The following is a 23,696-nucleotide window of genomic DNA, read 5'->3' as shown; positions in this document are numbered from 1 at the left end:
TAATTAATCTCTTTGTAATCCTTAAGCAGTACCACTCAAACCTTATTATTGCGCCTGAACTTAATCAACCTGCAGGGTTTAACGCAATAAACCTTTTGAGCTCCTTAAGGGGATGTCATTATCCTATACCGGATACGGGTACTAATACAAATACCCAAATATCATATATTAACCGCTATCACCCAAGATACAGAGTACTCAAGTTAATATATAACTCTCACCCATAGTAAATCAAAGTGATACACGAATCAACATATATATTTGAAACCTTATTAGTATTGAGATCTTATTAAGTCACCGAGATCTTGATCCTTCACATATGTCAGATAGAAGAATACATCTCACTGTGATCCTATCAATACGTTACGACGTACCAGTATAGACAAGTAGTCAAGACAAACTCCTTTCATCTATACTGCAGCCTAAACCAACGACTTGTCCTAGAGTCATATCGGTTGTGATCAGTTTATATCTCTTAAGGTTATTCCAATTATATGGTCTTCTGTGATCTACAACACACCATATAATCTACTTATATAGAGACAAAGGACATACATATGCAATCATGAACACAATCAGATAGAAGATTAAATAGTGAACTTAGGAATCATTGTATACAAGCATAAAAGTTCTTGCTTTCAGTATACAAATCCAACAGGTTTTGACGAGCTGGACTTGATGGGGGGAGATTGGGGATAAGAAAGGGCTCGAAATCGGAAACAACGTGGTTGAAGGGCTTGTGGCGGCGCATCTCCTCGGAGACACAGAGGGAGAAGTAGTTGGTGCCGTGGAAGACGAGCCGTAGGATGCCGAACGCGGTGGCGGAGTCGGCGGTCCACGGCAGGAACACATCGGAGACAAGGCAATCACAATCTTCGGCCGCATCTCCCATTGCTTGGATGGGATGAGGTCTGGGGAGGTGGTGAGATGGAGGTGGAGGTGGAGAGGAGTGCGGCGGAGACAGGGAGATGAAGAAGGCTTGGCCGCCATGGGATATGAAGGTTTTTTTGTTGGATTATTAATTTGAATTATTTTATTATAGGATGGCCCCACAATTTGAATTAAAAAAAAAGTTTGATTAACGGAGTTGGACGGCGTTAGGTCAGAGGGACTTAAATGTGCGATTTTTGATAGTTTAGGGGGTAAGTTGCACGCACAATTAATAAGATGAGCAATATGCTATAGGAGCCTATAGTACATGGGCCTATCTGCACTTTAAGTCTTAATTTTATTTAGTTTCTTCGGTGTGACGACTGACGACGGGAAGCAAGTAGGTATTATTCCGCTCCGAGGAAATTTGTTTCCTTTTTTGTGGCAATACATATGAGATAATGAGAAGTAGATTGTAGTACTACACAAATCTAATATACCTAAGCTAAAAATAAGAAGCGTTGGTGTGTATCAATTAAGTGTGTTTTGTTTTATGCGGAAATGAAAGACATGATAGCTTATTAGCCAACTAGTAATGGCTCTGACTCTTATCATCATATTTATTTAAGATAATATTCTTTATGCTCTATACCAATTTGGATGGTGATGCTCTAGAATCTCCATTGTTTTATTCAAAAGAAATAGCGCAATAACGTATTAGCCATTCACTGTATATTTTTCTGCTTCTACTACTAATTAAGTTATGATTGACTGCTAGCTGCTCTTCGCTTCCACTTTATGTTCTTATGAGTTTGTGCATGGTAATGAGCTAGAGTTGGAAATTGATAGGAACGGTATGAATTTTTCCAATAGAGAACATATAATAACAAAGTTAATGAAAAATGAGAATATTACTATCAGGGCGTTTATTCTGAAAGATTAGTTTTAATAGATAAAAATAGTAATCTATTGTTCATTTTGATGGATTGAAATTTTGAGATATTCCAAGATACTTGATTATTTATATTATTTGAGCTAGTTTTGTTTCATTCTTATTCCATTGAAATAGTGGAATTGGAGAAATTATACTATTTTCGGAATATTTTTTCGGGCATCCCTTTTTCATTAATTTTCTCTCCAATGTTAGACAATATTATCTTAAGTAGAGGTGTGAAAATATTTTTCAATATTTTTCTCATCTTTTCATCTTTAGTAAACATATGATAAAAAAAGAAAAAAAAAATGAAAAGAAAAGGAAAAGATAATATTTTCTCATCTTTTCTTATCCATCATTTTTAAATGAAAATTTTACGTACGACCAAAATAAACGTAATTTATGGATAAAAATACTCAATCATGCATCTTATCAATTCCTATAAAGACAAAGTAAACGCCCTCTTAATACATTTTACAATAATATGCTTTACAAGTGATCATATGTAGTATAATAAAGGGAAAAGGTGCAAATTGGCCCCCGAAGTAGTAGCCCCTATAGTGTAAAACCCCCCTTACTCACTGTGTGCAACTAAACCCCTGAACTCCGAGAAAATGGTGCAAATTCCCCCCTCTGACTAACGGCTGTTAAGTCAGAGGGGGGAATTTGCACCCTTTTCTCGGAGTTCAGGGGTTTAGTTGCACACACAGTGACTAAGGGGGGTTTTACGCTATAGGGGCTACTACTTCAGGGGCTAATTTGCACCTTTTTCCTTTTTTAATTAACTCTCATATCTCTCACTCAGCCCTATTTCTCTCTCGGCCACTGCACCGCCGCTAACGGTGGTTGAATCACCAAGTTGTTGGATCATCTTTTATCAGAAACACAAACGATTAATCCAATTCCAATTCCAATCAATCGACATTATATAGAAATAGCGAAAATAAGGAGGTTATGATCGTTACATTGTGAGAGGCGTCAAATTTGGCGATGGCGCCGACGCCTTGCCGAACATCACAAACTCGCGAAGCTTCGAGGCGGCTGGCTTGCTTCTGCGGCGTGATTTGGGGGTGACCTTCGCGCTGTCTTTTGTTGAAGCAAAGCATAGAGGACGACCACAAGTTTGAGAGAGAGCAGCCGGTGGTGATGGAGAGCGTGCGCGGCGCTCTTCGTTTGAAATTCGAGTGGTGGAGGTAGGCTGGTGCTAAGGTTCAATCCTTCGTCCTCTTTAGCTCTTTAGAGGAGAATCGAGCAGGAGGCGGCTCTCCGACCGAGTGCGGCTGCACTGGAGCCATGGATTGGCTGCTTGCCGGCCTTTTAGCAGCGGTGGCGGCGATTTCACCGTATTTGAGAGAAAGAGGCGTCTCCTCATCGAGAAAAGCTAGGGCTTGCGATCTGTCACAGATTGAGATAGAGAGCATGCGGTGGCTGTCGTTGACGGTAGGCGGCCGATTTGCCAAATATCGCGGCGGCGATTTCGGACGGAAGGGGGGAATTAGGGCTCACCCTTGACGTTGAGCGTGCGCAGTCGAGAGAGCTCCGGGGTTTAGGGCCCAGGAGAGAGGGAAATGGGCGGCGGCGCCTTCGGCTGGCCTCGCCGGAGCTTGAATCAGCGGCGGCGGCGATCAAATTTTGGAGGAGGAGGGCTCCCTGTTTTTTTGTGCGTGACTTTTTGAGAGAAAATAGAGATGAGAGATAATTTTTTTTTAAAAAAGGGAAAAGGTGCAGATTAGCCCCTGAAGTAGTAACCCCTATAGCGTATAACCCCCTCTTACTCATTGTGTGTGCAACTAAACCTCTGAACTCCGAGAAAATGATGCAAATTCCCCCTATGACTAACGGTTGTTAACGACGTTAGGTCAGAGGGGGGAATTTGCACCCTTTTCTCGGAGTTCAGGGGTTTAGTTGCACACACAGTGACTAAGGGGGGTTTTACGCTACAGGGGCTACTACTTCGGGGGCCAATATGCACCTTTTCCCTATAATAAAATATGTTCTATAGCCAAAATTATAAGAGTAGATATTTTATAGTCAATTCAAAATTTTTACGAAAGTTTGGTTGATAAAGTGTGCAGTAGAGTTGGGAGCGTAGAATGTGGAGTTTGAACCACAAGTAGCTAAAAAGGCGAAAGTGTGGGCAAATTTCCTACAACATACAATTAAGGGTGCATTATCTTTGGTTGTAAAATTATCATGGGAAAATGAGGGATAAACAAAATTTCACCTTTTAAATCCTTTCTTTCTTTTCCCTCATTTCCTACTTGACCCTTACTTATTACTCATTTTCACTACAAATGAGGGATAATATTATCACACCAAGAAGCCAGAGGTTAAGTGGTGGAAAGTGTACACTAATTAATCTCTTACGAAAGTCGAATGCAAAACAGGGATAATGATTATAGATTTGAAGGCGTGGAAATATAGTTTGCAATAAGTTTGATTTTCAGACCTCAAATAATGAAGTTGAATACGAAGCCATTGTAAAAGTTACAATAAATATGCAATTTTGCTGTTAGGATTGATATTTTTTTATGCTTAATTGTGAGAATTTTATTAAGTGATTAAAAGTAATTTGAGCCTTAAATTGTGTTTATCTAGTGGAATAGACTACTCACCGGTGTTTGTGCTAATTTCACAGATATTTAGACTCGTTTTGAAAAAAAATTAGTTAAATATTTGAAGAGTTCATGAAGTTACGACATGGGCGCAAACAAAGCTCAATTCAGACATCGAACATATGAGAACGGACGAGATGAAGTCCGCATGTCGAGACGACACGCGCCCGCGCCCGCGCCCAGGAGGACACGCCGACATCTCACGAGGTCGTGTACCGCGCGCACAGAGCTGTACAGAGAATTCGGAGGGACTAGGCGGTCAGGAAGCGTGGCCGTGCATGCCGGCACGCAGTTTGTGTCGCGTGACCGCGGGCCCGCGGGTATAGTCGCCTGGTTCCTCGGATTTTTGGTGAATTTCGCCTAACAAATTACACAATGTTACTTGTGGTATAATTTGGGGCACTAACCTCTTTTAAATAATTAAATATAATTCAAAATATACTCTCAAACTAAATAAAATATTAAAAAATATGAAAAATCACTAATTCAGACCTAGAAATCGATGATTTGGCTCGAAACCTAAATTGTCGGACCGTGTACTTATTTTGACAGGTCCGTTATGATTAGGGATGACAATCGGGTACGACGGGCACGGATAGTGAGTATTCATACTCATACTCACGAACTAAATGGATAGTAGATTTTAACCACGAAACTATATCCGTGGATATCAATTGCTATCCAATCCGCCACCCGCGGATACTCGCTAGCCGTCGGGTATCCGCCAACCCGCTACCCGCTATCCGTCGGATATCTGCTACCCGCTATCCATCGGATACCCACGAAACAGAATTTAAATATAAATTTATAACTAATTTAATACAAAAAAAAATCACCACAAATCATATATTCAAAGCCCATATTTTTAGGATATTTTGTGGGTATTTCACGGGTAATTGACGGGTATTTTTACGGATATTTTTCGCGGGTTTTGCGGGTATGAATAGTAAGTATCCAAACCCATACCCATGAACTAAATGAATAGTGAATTGTAACAACGAAACTATCCATAAATATCTAATGCCTCTCAAATTCACTCTATTAGGATAAGAGTTTTGCGGATATCCATTATTCTCAGGTAAATTGTCATCACTAGTTACTCCCTCCATCCCACGAATCTTGACACGTTTGGATTCTGCACGAGAATTAAGGAGTTGTAGATTAGTGTTTTAAGTGTGTAGTTAATAAAATATAAAAATGATAAAGTAGGTGAGAGAAGGTAATAAAAGTGATAAAGTAGGAGAGAAATAGTAATAAAAGTGATAAAGTAGGGAGAGAAAGTAAATTGTGGAAACGTGTCAAGATTCGTGGGACGAAGGGAGTATGATTTAGTTGGAAGATAAATTGTGAATAACAGATTCTATTCCTAAATCGACGAAGGAATCTAATGTAGTATATATTAAAAAGGGGGTGAAAATATATTTTTCTATAGATATTAATTTAACGATATAATCTTAGAGAAGAAGTTGAAATTATAGGGTACTTGAGTACAGCCCATGTCCCTGGACCAACATGAAAGAGGCACCGTTGAAAGTGGGATTCAATTCTAATTTGACTTTATACTAAATTGTGTGGTAGTAATAGAAAATGTAGGTCATTCACTCATTCACCTAATTTAAATTCCATGGGGAATAGTTCAACACATTCAAGTTGAATGCATGTGAACCTCTAATCAACAATTGGTTAAATCATGCAGCATGTAAACCACAGGTCTCATCAGAATCAAACCGGACCCTTTCCTAACTATATACACGCAAATAATATGCTCACTAGCTATCTACTAATTTACATGTCATATCCATTGCTCTACCTTCAATACAGCAATGACAATTAATTTATGAGTAAAATTTTGAAGTAGCCAAAATGAAGCATAAAACACAATTTATGGCCACACATTGAAAAAACACAAATTTTGGCCATTTTTATAGCTTTGGGACGCTTTTGCCCTTAATTGGGCGGACTGGGTAGGGTCAGACACGCGGGTCGCGTGCCGGGTCGGGTTAGGCACTTATGGCACTATTAGTGCCATAAGTGCCATCTTGGCACTTATGGCACTAATAGTGCCATAAGTGCCATCGAAAATCCAAAATAAAACCAAGTAAAATAGTCATTTTGGCACTTATGGCACTATTAGTGCCATAAGTGCCAACGAAATTCAAAATAAAACTAAGTAAAATGGTCATCAGCACAAATACAGAAACAACAACATCATTTAAACCCTAAATGGAACATCTAAACCCTAAATGGATAATCCAAACCCTAAATGGAACATCTAAACCCCAAATGAATAATCTAAACCCTAAATGGAATATCTAAACCCTAGGGGGAAGTGTGCACTTATGGCACTTATGGCACTATTAGTGCCATAAGTGTCATCTTGGCACTTATGGCACTAATAGTGCCATAAGTGCCTAACCCGACCCGGCACGCGACCCGCGTGTCTGATCCTACCCAGTCCGCCTCATTAAGGGCAAAAGCGTCCAAATCAATAAAAATGGCCAAAATTTGTGTTTTTTCAAATGGTGGACAAAATTTGATTTTCATTCTTCATTATGGCCATTTGGGTGGATTGTTTCTTAATTTATTTTCATCCTCGTATTGCCCAAAAACATGTAAATAATATTATGACAACACTTTGTAGTACAAATTATTTATAAATAACTAATAGGATATACCTACGATACACGTAAAAGTATTTAATTTAAATACTAAATATATGTGTGTGGAAAATAGATAAATAGCTATTTTAATTTTAAAGAATTTTTAAATGTGATTTTTTTTTATCTTATGCTAAATATATTAAATCCATAAAATAAAATTTTTATATAAATGACTAAATAAAATACATTAATTAAATGACTAAATAAAATTATTATAAAATATTTTTTTTTATAATATGTACTTCCTCTATCCCCTTAAAAATATGCAGACACTTTTAGTGATAAGAGTTTTAAGAAATGTTAGGTGAATTTAGTATTATGTATGTGAGGGGATCGGAGAAATATATGATTCCATTTTTGTGAGAAGAGTAATATTCAAAAATTGAAAGTAAATATTTTTGGAGATATGTCAAAATGATAAACTTACGCATGTTTTTAGAGGATGAAGAGAGTAAAATACTGATTTAACCTAATTTTATTTTCCACTTGGTATAGAAGCACAACTCACTAATATGCAGTATATATCTTTAAAAGAAGATTTAATTTCAGTATGTAATTTTTTTTTTCCTGTTTTGTAATGCAAATGGATTGTTTATATCTACAGTCCAAAAACAGTTGAAATCAACATATCTTGATTTCCATGCATTAATAACTTAATTAAATATAGTGCTCTAAAGCAATCTTTGGCGCAGAGTCATAATATTCCTGACCAATAACTATCGATTTTCTGGATACTTGTTAGAATCTAAACAAATACTTCCTCCGTCCCAGTTTTTTGTATCCACTTTTAGTAGAACTAAAAGTGAATACAAAAAACTGGGACCTACTAAAAGTGGATACAAAAAACTGGGACAGAGGGAGTAATAGACAGCATAACGCCACTAATTCGAAATCAAGAGTGGTCCATCAATAATGCTAATTATTTTTATTATTAATTAATTTGTTCTTGCTGTTGACTGAACCAACTTTTTTCTTCCACGAACTGCCAAAGATTGCACTATAATACATTAATAATTAATTAATAAATATCAATAAAACGAAATAGGGAGCATCAATTCGATTCATGCATTGATGGTGTGGAAGCATACACGTTAGAATGATGTACAAAAGCAACCTCTTCTCCATATATATAATTTGATATTGATGTTATTATATACACAATAATTGATACCTACCATATTTTTAAAATGTTTACACACCAAAAATTTTCCTCTATATAAGCTGCACAAGCACAGAACAAATTGTGTGCAGCAGTTGCTTTCCCATCATATATTTGTCAAATAATTCCCTCTTTGTATATAGTTTTTGTTCCTCTGTTTGAGGGAGCTAGAGGACTTCCCAACAATAATCAAGGTAACACACACACAGTGCTGTTACATATCAATAACACATATGGGTGCATTCTCTTTGATAAAAAAAAATGGTAGAAAATATATATTTTCACCAATTTTCCACTCTATTTATATATACTGTAGGGCGGATAATTTTTTCCTAGTCAATATGTAGTTTTTTTTAGCAGCCCTTTCCAATTTTTTTCGTTCCAATTTACAATAATATTATTGGGATATTGATGTGATAATATATTTTCATATATATATATTCGTATAAAAACATGGGACACATATAAAGGGCGGGATCACTAAAATGTGATAAAAAAAATTCATTTTTTTTTTTATAATAAATTTGCAATAAAGGAGAACGCATCCTATACATGTATCCGTTGTAGGGCATTAAAATGTTTCTTGAGTTCCTTGATTGAGTTGTTGAATAAGAACTACCAAAGTTGGCCGTTGGTCTGATTTTCACATGTCTATTCCAACTTTGAGGAAGTGGTGGTTATAGATTTCCCCTTCGCCATATATATCAGCTTCTCTTGTTCATTTCTTGCAAATATTGAGTTATACGATATACATGCACATATATTTTTAACAAGTTTTGTTGAAATTCAGGATGGGAGAGGGCACTGCCACCAACAACCACCACCACAGCGCCCAAGTGTTCGACGTCTCCGTCAATATGACACCACATTGCGGCTCCAAAGCAGTTGATGACGACGGCCGGCCCCAAAGAACTGGTACTTTTTTACACGATTGAGTATTTTTATTGGTGATGAATTAATCCAATCATGTGAATGAATTTTGGTGTAGGGAGTGTGTGGACAGCGAGTGCACACATCATAACGGCGGTGATTGGGTCGGGAGTTCTGTCGTTGGCATGGGCTATAGGTCAGCTGGGATGGATTGCTGGGCCATCTGTCATGCTGCTCTTCTCCTTGGTCATCTACTACACTTCCACTCTCCTCGCCGACTGCTACCGCTCAGGCGATCCTTTGTTTGGCAAGAGAAACTATACCTACATGGATGCCGTTCGATCCAATCTTGGTAATCACTCATTCATCACAAGAAGAAATGCTACGTACGTTTTTGGTAATGTTAAGTGGATGTATAATCGTAGGTGGATCTAAGGTGAAATTGTGTGGGACGATTCAGTATCTCAACATCTTTGGAGTAGCCGTTGGGTACACAATTGCCTCATCCATAAGCATGATGTGAGTTCACATTCATTCACACATGCATGAGAATTGAAATTAGTTTAGTTTTGATTTACTAAGTTGGAAGTATGTGAAATGAACAGGGCCATCAAAAGATCAAACTGTTTCCACAAGAGTGATGGGAAGGATCCATGTCACATGTCTAGCAATCCATACATGATAGCTTTTGGTGTTACGCAAATCTTGTTTTCTCAGATACCAGACTTTGATCAGATATGGTGGCTTTCAATCGTTGCTGCCATTATGTCCTTCACTTACTCGTCTATCGGATTAGGCCTCGGCGTTGCTCAGACACTAGGTTCGTATCTTTATGTTCTTTAGTACAAACCAATATTCTAATCCATGGATCTTCACTGATTAATTGATTTTCAAACTGAATAAAGTATTTTTCATACATATTATAATGTTGTTAGTACTTTTTATGGAGATGATAATGTTCTTTATATTCTATGTATTCCACCAAATTAATTCCTATCAATTTTCACACATATTAAGAAAATGCATTTAATGATTTTTTTTTAAAAAAAACACACAATTTATATACATTTATTCATTATTCCCTATTTACAATAATTCTACACATCATTTTCAAAAATGTTAAATAAGGCCGTTTTAGTAAAAGAAAAATTTAATACAATTCCAATTAAGAATGTGGATTTCATTCTTTTGTTTTTTGAGATACAATATCATATCAATGAAAACACCTGTTGGATTTGAACTAATAATCTTTTGCAAAAGAGAGATTTTGGTGCTCAACTTTGCCACTTAGATTAGGTCGTCGCGTTTGGTGGGCAGAGTCAACTTCATTATAAGAGATCCCAAAAAGTAATGGACTAATTAATTTGATGGAACAAAGGAAGTATATATATTACAATAATGTTTTATTCACATTTAAGAGAGTTGTTGAATGTAAATAAATTAGTAAAGCTCCTTATTGCACAGCTAATGGAGGCATCAAGGGTAGCTTGACCGGAATAAGCATCGGAGCAGTGACGGAAACTCAGAAGATATGGAGGAGTTTCCAAGCTCTGGGCGACATAGCCTTCGCCTACTCATTCTCTATCATCCTGATCGAGATTCAAGACACGGTGAAGTCCCCGCCGTCGGAGTCGAAGACGATGAAGAAAGCCAGCCTCATAAGCACGGCGGTGACGACCCTCTTCTACATGCTGTGCGGGTGCATGGGCTACGCCGCCTTCGGAGACCTGGCGCCGGGCAACCTCCTCACCGGATTCGGCTTCTACAACCCCTTCTGGCTCCTCGACATCGCCAACGCCGCCATCGTCATCCACTTGGTGGGCGCCTACCAGGTCTACTGCCAGCCGCTCTTTGCGTTCGTGGAGAAATACGCCGCCGCGAGGTGGCCGGACAGCGGATTCGTGAACAGGGATGTCAGAATCAAGGGTTTCAACGTGAACGTGTTCCGGTTGGTGTGGAGGAGCGTGTTCGTGATGGTGACGACGTTGATATCGATGCTGCTGCCGTTCTTCAACGACGTGGTGGGGATTCTGGGGGCTTTCGGGTTCTGGCCGCTCACCGTGTATTTCCCGGTGGAGATGTACATCGCTCAGAAGAGGATACCGCGGTGGAGCACCAGATGGGTCTGCCTGCAGATGCTCAGCTCCGCCTGCCTCGTCATCTCCGTCGCTGCCGCAGCTGGCTCGGTTGCCGGCGTCGTGCTTGATCTCAAGGTGTACAGACCATTCAAAACTAGCTATTGACTTTTGTACATCAGATATTGGTGGTTGGTGTTGATTAGTTATCGTTGTGATTGCTTTTTTTACTTTTTTGTTTTCATGTATCTTTTCGGAAAGCCTTGTGAATGTAAAGAAGGCATCAACCTTTTCTTACTTCTCTGCAATCGAATCTATGTTGAATGTGTGGCAAATACATTTTCGTGTTGGAAAGTGGAAAGTACGAAGAAATTAAAAGATAAAATGAAAGATAGATAATAACGTAGAATTATTATTATTATTATTATTATTATTATTATTATTATTATTATTATTATTATTATTATTATTATTATTATTATTAATGTGCAGTTCTCGACGTAACACATTCTCTTTATCCCATGTATATTATTTAGAGACAACAATACATAATAGTCAAAACTATCTAGTAATAGAAAATTATACTCCCTCCGTCCCCAATATATTTGCCACATTTTGAATGACACAGGTTTTAATAAAATGTGAGGAATGTTGTTAGTGAAGTGAGGGTCCCACTTTAAATGTGAGTGGAGATGTGTGGACCCTACTACCATAAATGAAAGTGGCAATTTTTTTATGGACGGACCAAAAAGGAAACTGTGACAAATTTATTGTGGACGGAAGGAGTAGTATATATTTAAAATTATGGATAAAAAATAGTATATCTTTCATCTCTCAAATAAGTATCAATTTGAGAATGACACAAGTTTTAAGAAATTGATTAATTGTGTGTGAGTGGAATAAGGGTCTCACTTTTGTTGTGAGTGAACTGTAAGAGGTACATGATGGACCTAAATGAGGAGTTTCTCTTGATATGGTGCAAATTCGTAGAATTTGTCAGCTTGACTACCCTTCAATGTTTCAATCATAACTTATTCAATTTAACTCCAAATCATGAATGACCGGTTGCATTGAAAATCCAGTTTAGATACCTTTCCATAAATATATTGTAGAGCTTCAGATTCTAAGTAGCTAAAAAGTTATGAACGTTTCAATCAGCACAAAAACTGAAGAGTTTTTTTTTTTTTAATTGTTGGTGATTTCTAGAGTCTTTTTATTTATTTCTTGCATTAAGTTTTCTTTGTATTAGAGCCTTTATATAAGAGAGAAATGACAAACTTGAGTATTTGATAATTTGATTATACAGAGTTTGGGAATTGAGTTCTCAATTTCTTATTCTTTTCATCTTAGAGGTCGAATTAAACATACTATATATCTTATTTTCTTCATTTTTTCTTCTTTCTATCTTCATCATTTGGTATCTAAAGCCAGATTAAGCTGTTGGTAGTTTCCATCTTTCTCTCATGGCAACGAGAAGAGAAAGATGTGGTCGTGGTAGCGAAAAACTGAGGAGCTTATGACGGAAGCTCATCGTTGTAGACTTCTGTGCAAATAAATTTATAGTTTTCTATGCCAATAACTAGGTTCCGGTAACAGTAAGGCAGGGTCAATCTCAGGAGAGTTGATGTATTATTCTATTGTCACAGTTATAATCAAACACTTTGAGGTATCACTTTGGTCAGAGTACTGGCAACAAAAGACTTCGCATAGGAACGAGAAATTGAAATAAATAAAGAAAATACGTTAAAAAAATAAAGACAACCGACATGGTTTGGGCAAAGTCTTTGCTCACAGGTTCAAGGATATTCGTTATGCACATGTATCATTGGTTATGAGCCGTTGTCGTGCCCTCATCATTGTCACGGTGTCACGTGCACAAGCTCGCCCAGCCCTCATCTGCGCCCTTCGTATTGGGTGGAAGTGTCTCCCTTTCTCTCTCTACCTTGGTAGATTTCCCGCATCATAACATGAGTTGTGCGGATATGCAGTGAATACAATACCAAACAACAGACCCAAATGGTCACAGGCATGCCCAAATGCATACTATCACCGCCACATCAGCCACACTATACGGAGTAGGATTCCTCCAAATTTAACTTTTGCCCGCGTATTGTTTGTAACTTTACTTTGCACAAAAAGGTTATCGGCCAAATAATATTCTAAGTTTGCCCAACTTGTTTGGATTCAGGCACTACAACAAAATTCACCTATTAGGACTTTCATGAGAGTCCTATTATATGGTATAATAGGACTTTCCTTAGGAGAGTCCTATTTGCGCTAGTCACTATAAGTGTAATAGGACACTCATTGTAATAGGATGCTCAAGAAAGTCCTATTAGAGTATGCTTGAAAACCCATTTTTGTGACACTTAGGAGTGTCCTAATAATTAGTGTCCTGTTACAATATATATTGTATTGTTCTAAAATTTATAGTTTGACCTAGATTCGTGTAACATTCTAAAATTACAAATTGCTACTAATAATGCGTATATAAGACAAAGATTAATTGTAACCATAGAAATATTGCTAAATTCATTTATATTTTCCAACTGAACTCGTTGCAAAACAACAAACTTTAAGAACTTATGAAATACATCTGCTCCACCGCTCGTGTATGTCACCAAAGCTATAACCATGTTAAAACTTAATCAAACTCACAAGATCTTTGAGGAAATAACCATAACTAAGTTTTTTTCATTGATTTTGTCGTGGCAAAGAACAAAAAAGAGACAACAGAAAAGGAGAACAACAGCCAACACGATCAATCTTCTTCATTAATCATCATCGTCGTCGGTCACCTAAAATGAAAAGAACATCAGGATTATGAGTTCAAGGTCACCTGAAATGAAAAGAGCATCTAATTTGAATCTATTGATCTAATGAGAAATAAGAATCATGGTTCTTTCTTAAAAACATCAAATCAGGTTCAGATGCATTCAACAACTCTTCTCCCACCATCATCATTAATTCCAACAAAATGCATAAGTATAAGTGCAATAGAAAAAGAATTTAAGAATAGATGATTACCAAGTGTCGAGGCCATGCAATGCATGCTCCAATTGCATCTCCAATTGTGGACAAGTTTGAATATGATACAATCTTACCAAAAAGGAAAGTTTTGAAAACTTCTTACACCCCGGCCACAATTCTTGTTGAGAATCATCAACTAATTTGTAAAAATATTTAGCTCCAATATTTGGCTCGTTGGGTTCATTATCCTCACTCTCATCCATTTCATTGTCATCATAAGGTACTCTAAATGCATCATGAAGCATTTCTTCTATATTTTCCCCATCATTTGGCTCGTTATGATATGAAGTAGAAGTTTCAAAATTAGAGGTTTCACCATGAGCTATCCATTGAGTATAGCCATTGATAAATCCCATACATTTTAAGTGAACTTCTACATCTTCCCTAGGCAAGCATATCCCATTTTTACATGTCTTACAGGGGCACAATATCATTCCATTTACATCATTAGTTTCTTTGGAGACAGCAAAATCAAGAAATATTTTCAGCCCATCCAAATATGTTTTGCTATTCCTAGGAAACTTCATCCAAGTCTTATCCATGTAGCTCACCTTCAAGTTTAAGTGTTCTCTTGCCAAGTAAAGAAAGGGCAAACACCAAAAGAACTTAGTAGAGATTGATTTCTTGAATGATACCTGGAAGAATATCTTCAATTCTTTCAGCAAAGATTTCTTTAGTAGCTGATGAAGTACACTTCGGAAACTAGTAGCAGACTGATCATTAAATGTTGAGACTATGGGAAATTTTGCACGGAAGAGACTAGTGTTGCTGTATTGAAATAGGTCTCAGCATTAGTTCCCACAAAAATAAAGATGCACATCTGCAAATGAAAGGAAGTAAAACATGTTTTACTTAGTAAATGGCTGCAAATGAAAGGAAGTAAATATCTACACACAACCAACAATGCTGACATGTTGCATATATATTTCTAAAGATCTTTCGGCCTCATAAAAAGGGACTTTTAGTGATATATAATCAAAGCATAAATTCACAGCCCAATTCACTCCAGATGCTCATTCAATAAACACCAACAACTCAAAACTACTTCACACAATTCATCAACTTTTGGCAAGCAGTAAATCGTAGAAACAACAACATAAACTAAAAAAATTCTTGAATTCAAGAGAGCAAGATCCCACATCAAGACTTTTATTATAAGTCAGCCCCTTTTTCACAACAGGACTAATCCTTCAATGTAACTTATCTCAGTCTGAAAAAATGGCTGAATCTTGCAAACCTCAGAGTTAATCCAAACTAGAAATTTGAAGTAAACAATCTGACTTAACCTGCATAAATCCTTCACAAATGCATATTAAACCATATACAAAGGAGCAAATGAATCTCAATACATACAAAGTTGTACCATATACAAGAATTGAACAGAACAATATGCATTAGATTTTAAATGAAATCAGACACAATTTAAGCGCACTTTTATTCTCAGATACTACTCTATGCACACTTTTATTTCGAATTGCACATTCATGCTTGATTTTCTATTCTATAGCTATAGATAAATGTCATTGTCAATATCCTTCTGCTTCTTGTATGATGAGCGAGAGGTGAAGGTTCCTACAAATCTATCTGGTCTTGTCGACAGGTTCACTTCATACTTGTCAAAACCAAAGTGCAGCAGTGTTTCCTCCCCTGATTTCATCTTTGATATGTTACTATAAACAGACTAAAATACATAATAAGCCCTGAAAAAGCTAGCATGTGTGTATGGTCAAGGAACATACCAAATCTAACTAGTAGGTGTTCTGTTTTTTAATGTTTTCGTCATAATGCTGAGTGACAGATACAGGGATCAATATTTTAATATGAATCTCAATACATAAAAAGTTGTAGCATATACAAGAATTGAACAGAACAATATGCATTAGATTTTAAATGAAATCAGACACAATTATTCAGCACTTGCCCCTAAAGCTCCAACAATTACTCCAATCAAGAGTACTTCAGCAACCCAAAACATACACATGCACAAACAAAGCAATCCCCTCACTCTTTCCCCAATTCTACAATCGAAATCTCGATTTAGGGTTTATCTCACTATTTGTTCATCCACACTTGTTAGCAGCAGAACTCGCTGATGCAAAATGATCGAGGACTAATTATTGATGAAGGTAACCATAATTAACATAGATCCAAAAGTATAACCACAGATTTTCGGTCTAAGCATTCAAATTTTGGAGGATCAATTCTGAAATAGAAAAGAGATGACTACCTAGGGCAGCAGCGCCGATATTGAGATCGCCGGAGAGAAGTAGTGAGAGAGAAAAATCGGTGATCGTTGAGAACGAGAGATAGAGAGAGAGAGCGCGTGCTGGTCGTCTCAGCCCTCAGCGGATTCCGCCGCTTCTACTCGAGCTATCTCTGGCCGCTGCTGAAGCCGGCTTCCTCTTCGTCGTCTTGAGCGCCGCTCGTTGCTGCTGTGGCTTCAGCGTGGCCTTGCCTTCCGCTAGCTCCAGCGGCGCCGCCGGTGCTGCAAGATCAAAGACGCAGTGGGGGAATGATGAAGTGAATCTTGCTTTCCTTACTTTCAATTTTGAGAAGATGAATTTCAATCACCAAAGTAAATGAGAATTGCTTTGAGAAATTGGTGATTTGATTTCATTCCACTTGATCTCGTTGATACCCATTCTCAGCAGTTAATTTTTGTGCCCTTTATTTTTTTCTATTTTCCGTTGATTAAAAATGAGACTTTAAGTTTTAATTGGCTGTTAGGGGCGATTTTTTTTTTTAATTGAGAGTCCCATTAAAATAGTAATAGGACTCTTATCACATAATAGTCCCAACATAAACATCCTCATAGTGCTATTTTGTTGTAGTGAGGCCTAATGCTTCTGGAACACATGCCCAACTATTATGCCCACATATGACTTTACAATTTCACATGCTCATACATAACTCGATTTTACCCAAATCAGGAAGAAAAACTTAACTAGACATGATACAGCAAGAAAATAATAGAAAATAAAATATTTGGATTTAATGTTGAAGGTCAAAACGGAAAACGATCTCTGCCTAAAACAACTTGGGTATGTAGAGCAAATAAAAATAAGATAAATACAAACTAAACTAAGCCATGACAGTAGCTATGGCTACCTAAACTACTATAATGATCACATTGTGATTTATTTAAGCTCTCCAAAGAAAAAGATGAAAAGTGTTGTGTTGGCCACAGAGGGTATGCATCCTTATATAGAGGTGAAGTGGGCCTTGTGTCAGGTCCATGTAGACTAGGGTTCATGGGCGCAACAACTAGGCTTTTTGGGCACGGTGGCTAGGGTTTTTGGGCGCAACCAAGATTTCTGATTAGTTTCCTGGTGTGCTTAGCTCAATCAGATACGTTAAACATCGAATCAAAGCTACAACGACGTGGAGCAAAGAAGTACACTGATATCCAAAGATTCTATTCTCCAAATGGAGAACCGAATAGCAAGAACATTCCAAATAAGAGAGTAAGCAAATGCATGCATTGGTTCAATGTATAAAGTCAAATCAAAACTATGTTTCAAGTGTGGGCAAATTGACCATTTAATGAATGAGTATCCCAATCGTAATACTCGTGTAGGCGTTGTAGTGGGAGGTGAAGAACCACAACATGAAGACAAGCCATCATATGATGAAAAAGATGAGCAAGAAAGTGTGTGTGTGTTGGTCTAGTGGTAGGAGGTTAATGCCTAAAACTTAAAGTTCTGGGTTCGAGTCCTCCGTCACCAGGGGCGGATCCAGGATTTGAGGTTAAGGGGGGCTGAATTTATTGATCTACGACGTATGTAGACATTTACACGGGGGTTCGGGGGCTCCCGCCCCCGAAGCAAATTTTTTTGAACATTCCGTACACTTTATTTTCATGCATTTTTTTAACAATCACTTAATATAATAGATATATGTTTGCAATTCAATTAATTCAACATCAAGTAGATTGAAAGTATACAAAACAATACTTTTATGCATTCTTTTAAAAAAATATATTTCATTTTCTAAACAAATAAACTAACTTTCATTGTTAATAATTAGTAATTTTACTTTTAACTTTAGAATGGACTCAAATTCAACATTAAAAATTAATTAAGAAAAAAAAATAGGATAAAAATAACATAAATGTAACAAATCAATGTACAATTTCAAAGAATTAATATGGATAGTTGGATATACTAGAAATAATGTATTATATTTTTTCTTCTATTTCTTATTTATATACACATATACATATATATTGATATATTAAGTGAAATAAATTTCTATATTTAAAAAAAAAAAAAAAAAAAAAAAAAACTCAAAAATTGGGAGGGGGCTTCAGCCCCCCCTAGCCCCCCCCTGAATCCGCCACTGTCCGTCACGCGGTCTTTTAAATTTCTTTCTTTACTTGTGTAATTTATCAAAAAAAGAAAAAATGAGCAAGAAAGGGAGGAGATCAAACCAGAAGATGGAGAATATTGCTTGGTGATAACAACCCCTAAACAAAACTATAATCAATTTGGTTGAAGCGTAATATCTTTCAGTCGAAGTGTAAATCTCATGGAAAGATATGCTTGTTAGTCATTGATGGAGGCAACTTTGAGAATATTGTTTCTCATGAAATAGTGGACAAACTCAAGCTCAAAATACGTGATCATCCTCATCTATATTTGGTCTCATGAATAAAGAAAGATAATGAGGTACAAATTGATCAGAAATGTCTTATTTATTTTTTAAGAGTGAAAAATCATCATGATCATGAAGTTTGGTCATGAATATTTACTGACAGAAATTTTGGCCGGTATCCGACCAAAATAATGTAATGATCCATAAGCCTCAATTACACTATTAATATATCTTTAATTAATCTCACTCTCAACTTTTTTAATCACACTCAAGACACATGACACTCTTCAAAACATTCTAGGACCTGTATAAAGGAGAAGGCAAAAAGAGACTAGAATGATGAATTTACGCAATGAAAATACACCAGCACAATGACTGCAAAAATAATAAAACTATGTATCAATATTTTCGTTCCTAGCTACAACAAGTTTTTGTAATAAGAGAAAAAACTTTTATTTAATAATTTTCCGTCCATCGTGATCGAGCTATAGTGAAACATGCATGCACGCGCGCACCCATACTACGCTCAAATGAAAAAATAAATAAATCAAATGATAATCGTGAATCGTATTTGTATATTTTATTTAATTTTGTAATGCAGCTGAAACACGGCAGATAATAGTTGGGTAGCTAGTAGAGAAGAAGCATGAAAGTAATATCGGAATCTGGAAAACAAGAAAGGGAAGAAATGGTTAAGGATTGCTTTCTCATCATCACAAACTTTGCTTGCACTCAACAATTTTATACGTATATATATATAGTGTTGTGTATATGTATTACAGCAGAATAATTGCAGCTTTGATTTGAAGGGTGCCATGGACGAGGAACGAAGGAAAAGAACGAAAAGAACTACGTTGGATCAACTTGAAGAGGTTAATAATTTTCCACTTTCTTTAAAAATTAAAGTAAACTCACTATCTTTTATTCTTCTCTGTTTTGTTATGGCAACGATTAGTTTAATACACTTTTTTTTTAAAAAAATCTTAATAGTCTAGTTACTGAATGATATACTGTATAATAAAAGTATATCACATTTTCATATTATAAAAATAAAATATGGATATTAAAATATAAAAGTAAACAGTAGCTATTTTTTTGGCTTGAAATATAATTTTTATCCTAAATTAATTGATGAATTCAATCGGTTCGGTTACGATTTAACCGAACCGAAAATTTGGTTAAACCGTAATCGAAATTCTCCAAATTCAGTAACCGTAAGTCGAAACTAAATAGCAGTTTGATTAACCGATTAACTAATTCAGTTAATCAATTAACCCAAATTAATCGAATTTCACGCAAACAAACATTAAATCAATAGCAGGAATATTCACAACTATATAAGCATCTTTTGATTATTAAAATTTTGATTTTTTATCAAGAGAAAATGACCGATGAAGGTTTTCGTGGACAATGCTTTGTATGAAAAAAAAAAAAAAAGCTTAAATTCTAAATTAGGTTGCAGTTAGTTTGAGGTGGCTGTGGAGGTATTCCGTGTTCAGGCATAGCCACGTAGGATAGGTAATTAACTTTTTAAAAGATATATTAATATTTTTATATATTATGAAATTATTCAATTAATCGATTAATCGATCGTTATCGATTATACCAATTAACCAAATTTCGTGCTTCGCTATAATCGATAATCAATTAATTGATTAATTGAAACTTTGTTTCAATATTTTTTCCTTTATTCTAAAAAAAAATCTTTGAATATCACAGCGGTGCGTGCTTTATTTTTTTCGCTTAATTACGGTTGACCTCTTTTCGTCCAAAAACACTAGACGATAATTCGTATCATTTCTATTATTTCTTTCTCCAATCTAATTGTTAATTAACTAGACCACATAATTTTTTTTGAGACCAACTAGCTAGCCCACATAATTATTTACATAGCTATTTTATAAACCTTAATCAAGCATTCTAAGTTAAAATCAAGAAATTTGGATATACATTCACGCATGCAGTATAAAACATGAACTTTGTGAGCTAGGTATACGATTAATGGTGGAGAAAATGTCGATTAATTTGATATAGCATTTAATTTATTTATTTTTTAATTAGGGAAGAGTTTTCCCGGTAGTGGTGGAAACTATAGAAAGCGCAGGCGACGAAGAGGGTGCTGAGACAAGTTCTTCTTCTGCTGCTGATGAAGATTTTGAATATAGCGATGATGAATTTTTATATGGTTCCATGAATTGTAAGTTTATATGAAGATTCACATTAACTAGTCTTTCTTAATTTGCTAATATTTAATTATTTATATAATTTGATTTTTCTGATCTTATATATATTGCAGCTGGAATAGATTTCTGGGAGGATGATAGCTATTCTGACGGGGTATGTATTAGAACTAACATACTTCATCCGTTTCACAAAAATATGAATATTTTGCCATTTTGAGCGGTCTCACAAAAACATGAATTCTAACATATTTTTTTAGCATGTGTTTGAAAATACTAAAAAAATTGTTAGGATTATTTGTATTAATTAATTTAGTATAAATATTAATCAATAAATGTAATAATTAAATTGTAATTAATAACAATGCACATTATTAATGTAATACCACATGGATCATAATTCTATTATTAAAATAAGATTTTCTTAATCAACAACAACAACAACAACAACAACAACAACAACAACAACAACAACAACAACAACAATAATAATAATAATAATAATAATAATAATAATAATAATAATAATAATAATAATAATAATAATAATAATAATAATAATAATATTAAAATACGCAAATAAGCAAGAATCACGAGAATGATGAAGAAGAATATTTAAGAAAATATTGGGCATAAGAATATTGCGTTATTTTTCTTATTTTCAAAATTCTTATTACTTACCTTGTTTGATAAAAATTAACCAAATACAATAATTCAAAATTTTGAAATCATATTACTTTTTTAAGATAGAATCCTTGTCTAACAAAAGGCCCCCAAATGTATTCCAAATTCCCCAAATATTAACTGAAAATTGTTATTATGAATTTAAAATTTAAATCCCAAATGTGAATTTAATTGATTATTTTTTTTGGTCCTTTTTTTTTAGAGATACAAGATACATGCATATTATATTATGGATGAGATTGAATATATATTATAAAGATTAGATCATATCCAATCAATAACCAAACTAAGACAAACAAGACCAAATATATATATATATATATATATATATATATATATATATATATATGATCAATGCATTGATCATATGACCTATTGCACAGAGAGATTTTGATTCTCAACTTTGTTACTTGGGGGCTAAACCTCAACTGAAATATTAAAGCTGACTGAAGATAAGAGTATTTAACATTTTCTTATAATTTCTGAAAATTTAATTTATATTTTGATCAGGGAATTGAAGAGGATGATGTTGATCCAGACCAATTATCTTATGAGGTAAACGCAAAGTGAAAATTCTCTCTCTCTCTCTCTCTCTCTCTCTCTCTCTCTCTCTCTCTCTCTCTCTCTCTCTCTCTTCATTTCAATATATTAGAGCTAATTAAGACGTTTAAATATATACATGCATATTATATAATGAATGGAATTTAACAGGAGCTGATAGCTCTTGGAGAGATGGTGGGAGTGGAGAACAAAGGATTATCAGAAGATGAAATTAGTAAATATTTACGTCCACTTACATGCAACTCTACTTCCACTTTGCTTATTGATAGGTATTGCCTTCACCTTTACATTAACCATTTTCACATAATTAATATCACCATAAAATATGGTAACTTCAAATTTCGACGAATTAAATATAGGTGCGTGATATGTCAAGTGGAGTATGAAGTGGGGGAGAATCTAGTTAGCCTACAATGTCATCATCTTTACCATACGGATTGTATATCCAAATGGCTGCAAATTAACAAGGTAAAAGCTAGAAATTCGGAAAACAATTCTCTAGAGTTCTTCATCAACGTGGTATTGAGTTTTGCATTATCTGAAATATAAAAAGTTAATCTCTAATTCATAAAAAATTAATTAGTCATGTGATAATTTATGTAGCAATAATGCATCTATATATATATTATGGAAGTAGGCTATCATTTTTATGAAACTCATTTATTATTTAGATGAATTCTTGTAGTTTGTTTTCGCAGATTTGCCCGATTTGTAACAACGAGGTCCGTACAGAAACTTCCCCGAAAGATGCATAGTATTAGATGGTGTGTGTTCAGAAATATATGTAACATGCTACATGATTTCAAAGAAAGTATTAGCTCTTTCATGTTGTACTTTTCGTTATAAGAAGAAGAAGAAGAGGAGAATTTACTCGTATTTTCAAAAGAGAGCAATGCCAAGCACAATTAGAAAATCATTTCATGTCAACATGTTAGAAATCCTTGACATCATCTAATGATACGCAGCGGAAATACAATCAAGGATAAGATCTAGATTTACAATTATATTCATGTGTAGAGATAAAAACACAACAGTTAGAATAACTCACTTGTTGTGTGGTAAAACGATCGTGACGAATCCTGCAGTTGAATCCACTACTAGAGGTATCCACATGTATGTAGATTCGATGCAGGAACAATTCCAAGTGCACGTCTCAATCACAGAAAGCTAGGAAATCCTGATTGAATACTATAGTGCTCTAAGTATTTTCTCTCTTGTGTTTTCACGTGTCTGACAAAAGAAATATTGTAATACCCCGTTTCCTCGAGCTAAGTTTAGAATAATTTTGAACTTAGAATTAAGATGATTCACGCCGGATTGAGAAAAAGAATTTATTTTTAATTCCAACAAAAATGATTTACAAAAGCATTTGTAAATTTAGTAATTAAATTTATATGCATTGCATATTTATATAATTAAGCATTCAAGCTTTTAAATGTGAGTATGTGGACTTAATTTCATTTTT

At 35.3% G+C, this 23,696-nt stretch overlaps 2 protein-coding genes and 1 long non-coding RNA gene across 4 annotated transcripts; 2 read left to right on the top strand and 1 right to left on the bottom strand.

The window, feature by feature from the left end:
- Window positions 1–8,263: 8,263 nt before the first annotated feature.
- On the top strand, window positions 8,264–11,518 carry LOC130989170 (amino acid permease 3-like). Its single transcript, XM_057913109.1, has 6 exons — window positions 8,264–8,432; window positions 9,029–9,153; window positions 9,227–9,460; window positions 9,534–9,627; window positions 9,714–9,928; window positions 10,573–11,518. The coding sequence occupies exons 2-6, from the start codon at window positions 9,030–9,032 to the stop codon at window positions 11,349–11,351; spliced, it is 1,446 nt and encodes a 481-aa protein (XP_057769092.1). The 5' UTR covers window positions 8,264–8,432; window position 9,029; the 3' UTR covers window positions 11,352–11,518.
- Window positions 11,519–13,718: 2,200 nt separating this feature from the next.
- On the bottom strand, window positions 13,719–16,890 carry LOC130989169 (uncharacterized). The gene is made up of 3 exons (XR_009090517.1): window positions 16,441–16,890; window positions 14,849–15,033; window positions 13,719–13,981 (listed from the first exon to the last, which is right to left on the bottom strand). It is a non-coding gene; the product is annotated as an uncharacterized LOC130989169 (long non-coding RNA).
- Window positions 16,891–19,558: 2,668 nt separating this feature from the next.
- On the top strand, window positions 19,559–23,147 carry LOC130989168 (E3 ubiquitin-protein ligase BIG BROTHER-like). Of its 2 annotated transcripts, none has more exons than XM_057913106.1 (7): window positions 19,559–19,678; window positions 20,868–21,003; window positions 21,103–21,143; window positions 22,181–22,225; window positions 22,382–22,500; window positions 22,591–22,699; window positions 22,930–23,147. In XM_057913106.1, the coding sequence occupies exons 1-7, from the start codon at window positions 19,622–19,624 to the stop codon at window positions 22,984–22,986; spliced, it is 564 nt and encodes a 187-aa protein (XP_057769089.1). In that variant the 5' UTR covers window positions 19,559–19,621; the 3' UTR covers window positions 22,987–23,147. The 2 variants fall into 2 exon arrangements, with proteins under 2 accessions (XP_057769089.1, XP_057769091.1); XM_057913108.1 differs by having other exon boundaries at window positions 22,917–23,147.
- The last annotated feature ends 549 nt before the right edge of the window (window positions 23,148–23,696 follow it).

This window comes from Salvia miltiorrhiza, chromosome 6 (assembly GCF_028751815.1).
Source record: "Salvia miltiorrhiza cultivar Shanhuang (shh) chromosome 6, IMPLAD_Smil_shh, whole genome shotgun sequence".
Classification (NCBI taxonomy): domain Eukaryota; kingdom Viridiplantae; phylum Streptophyta; class Magnoliopsida; order Lamiales; family Lamiaceae; genus Salvia; species Salvia miltiorrhiza.
Note: the sequence above shows the minus strand (reverse complement) of the source record. Positions and strands in the feature narration are given on the sequence as shown.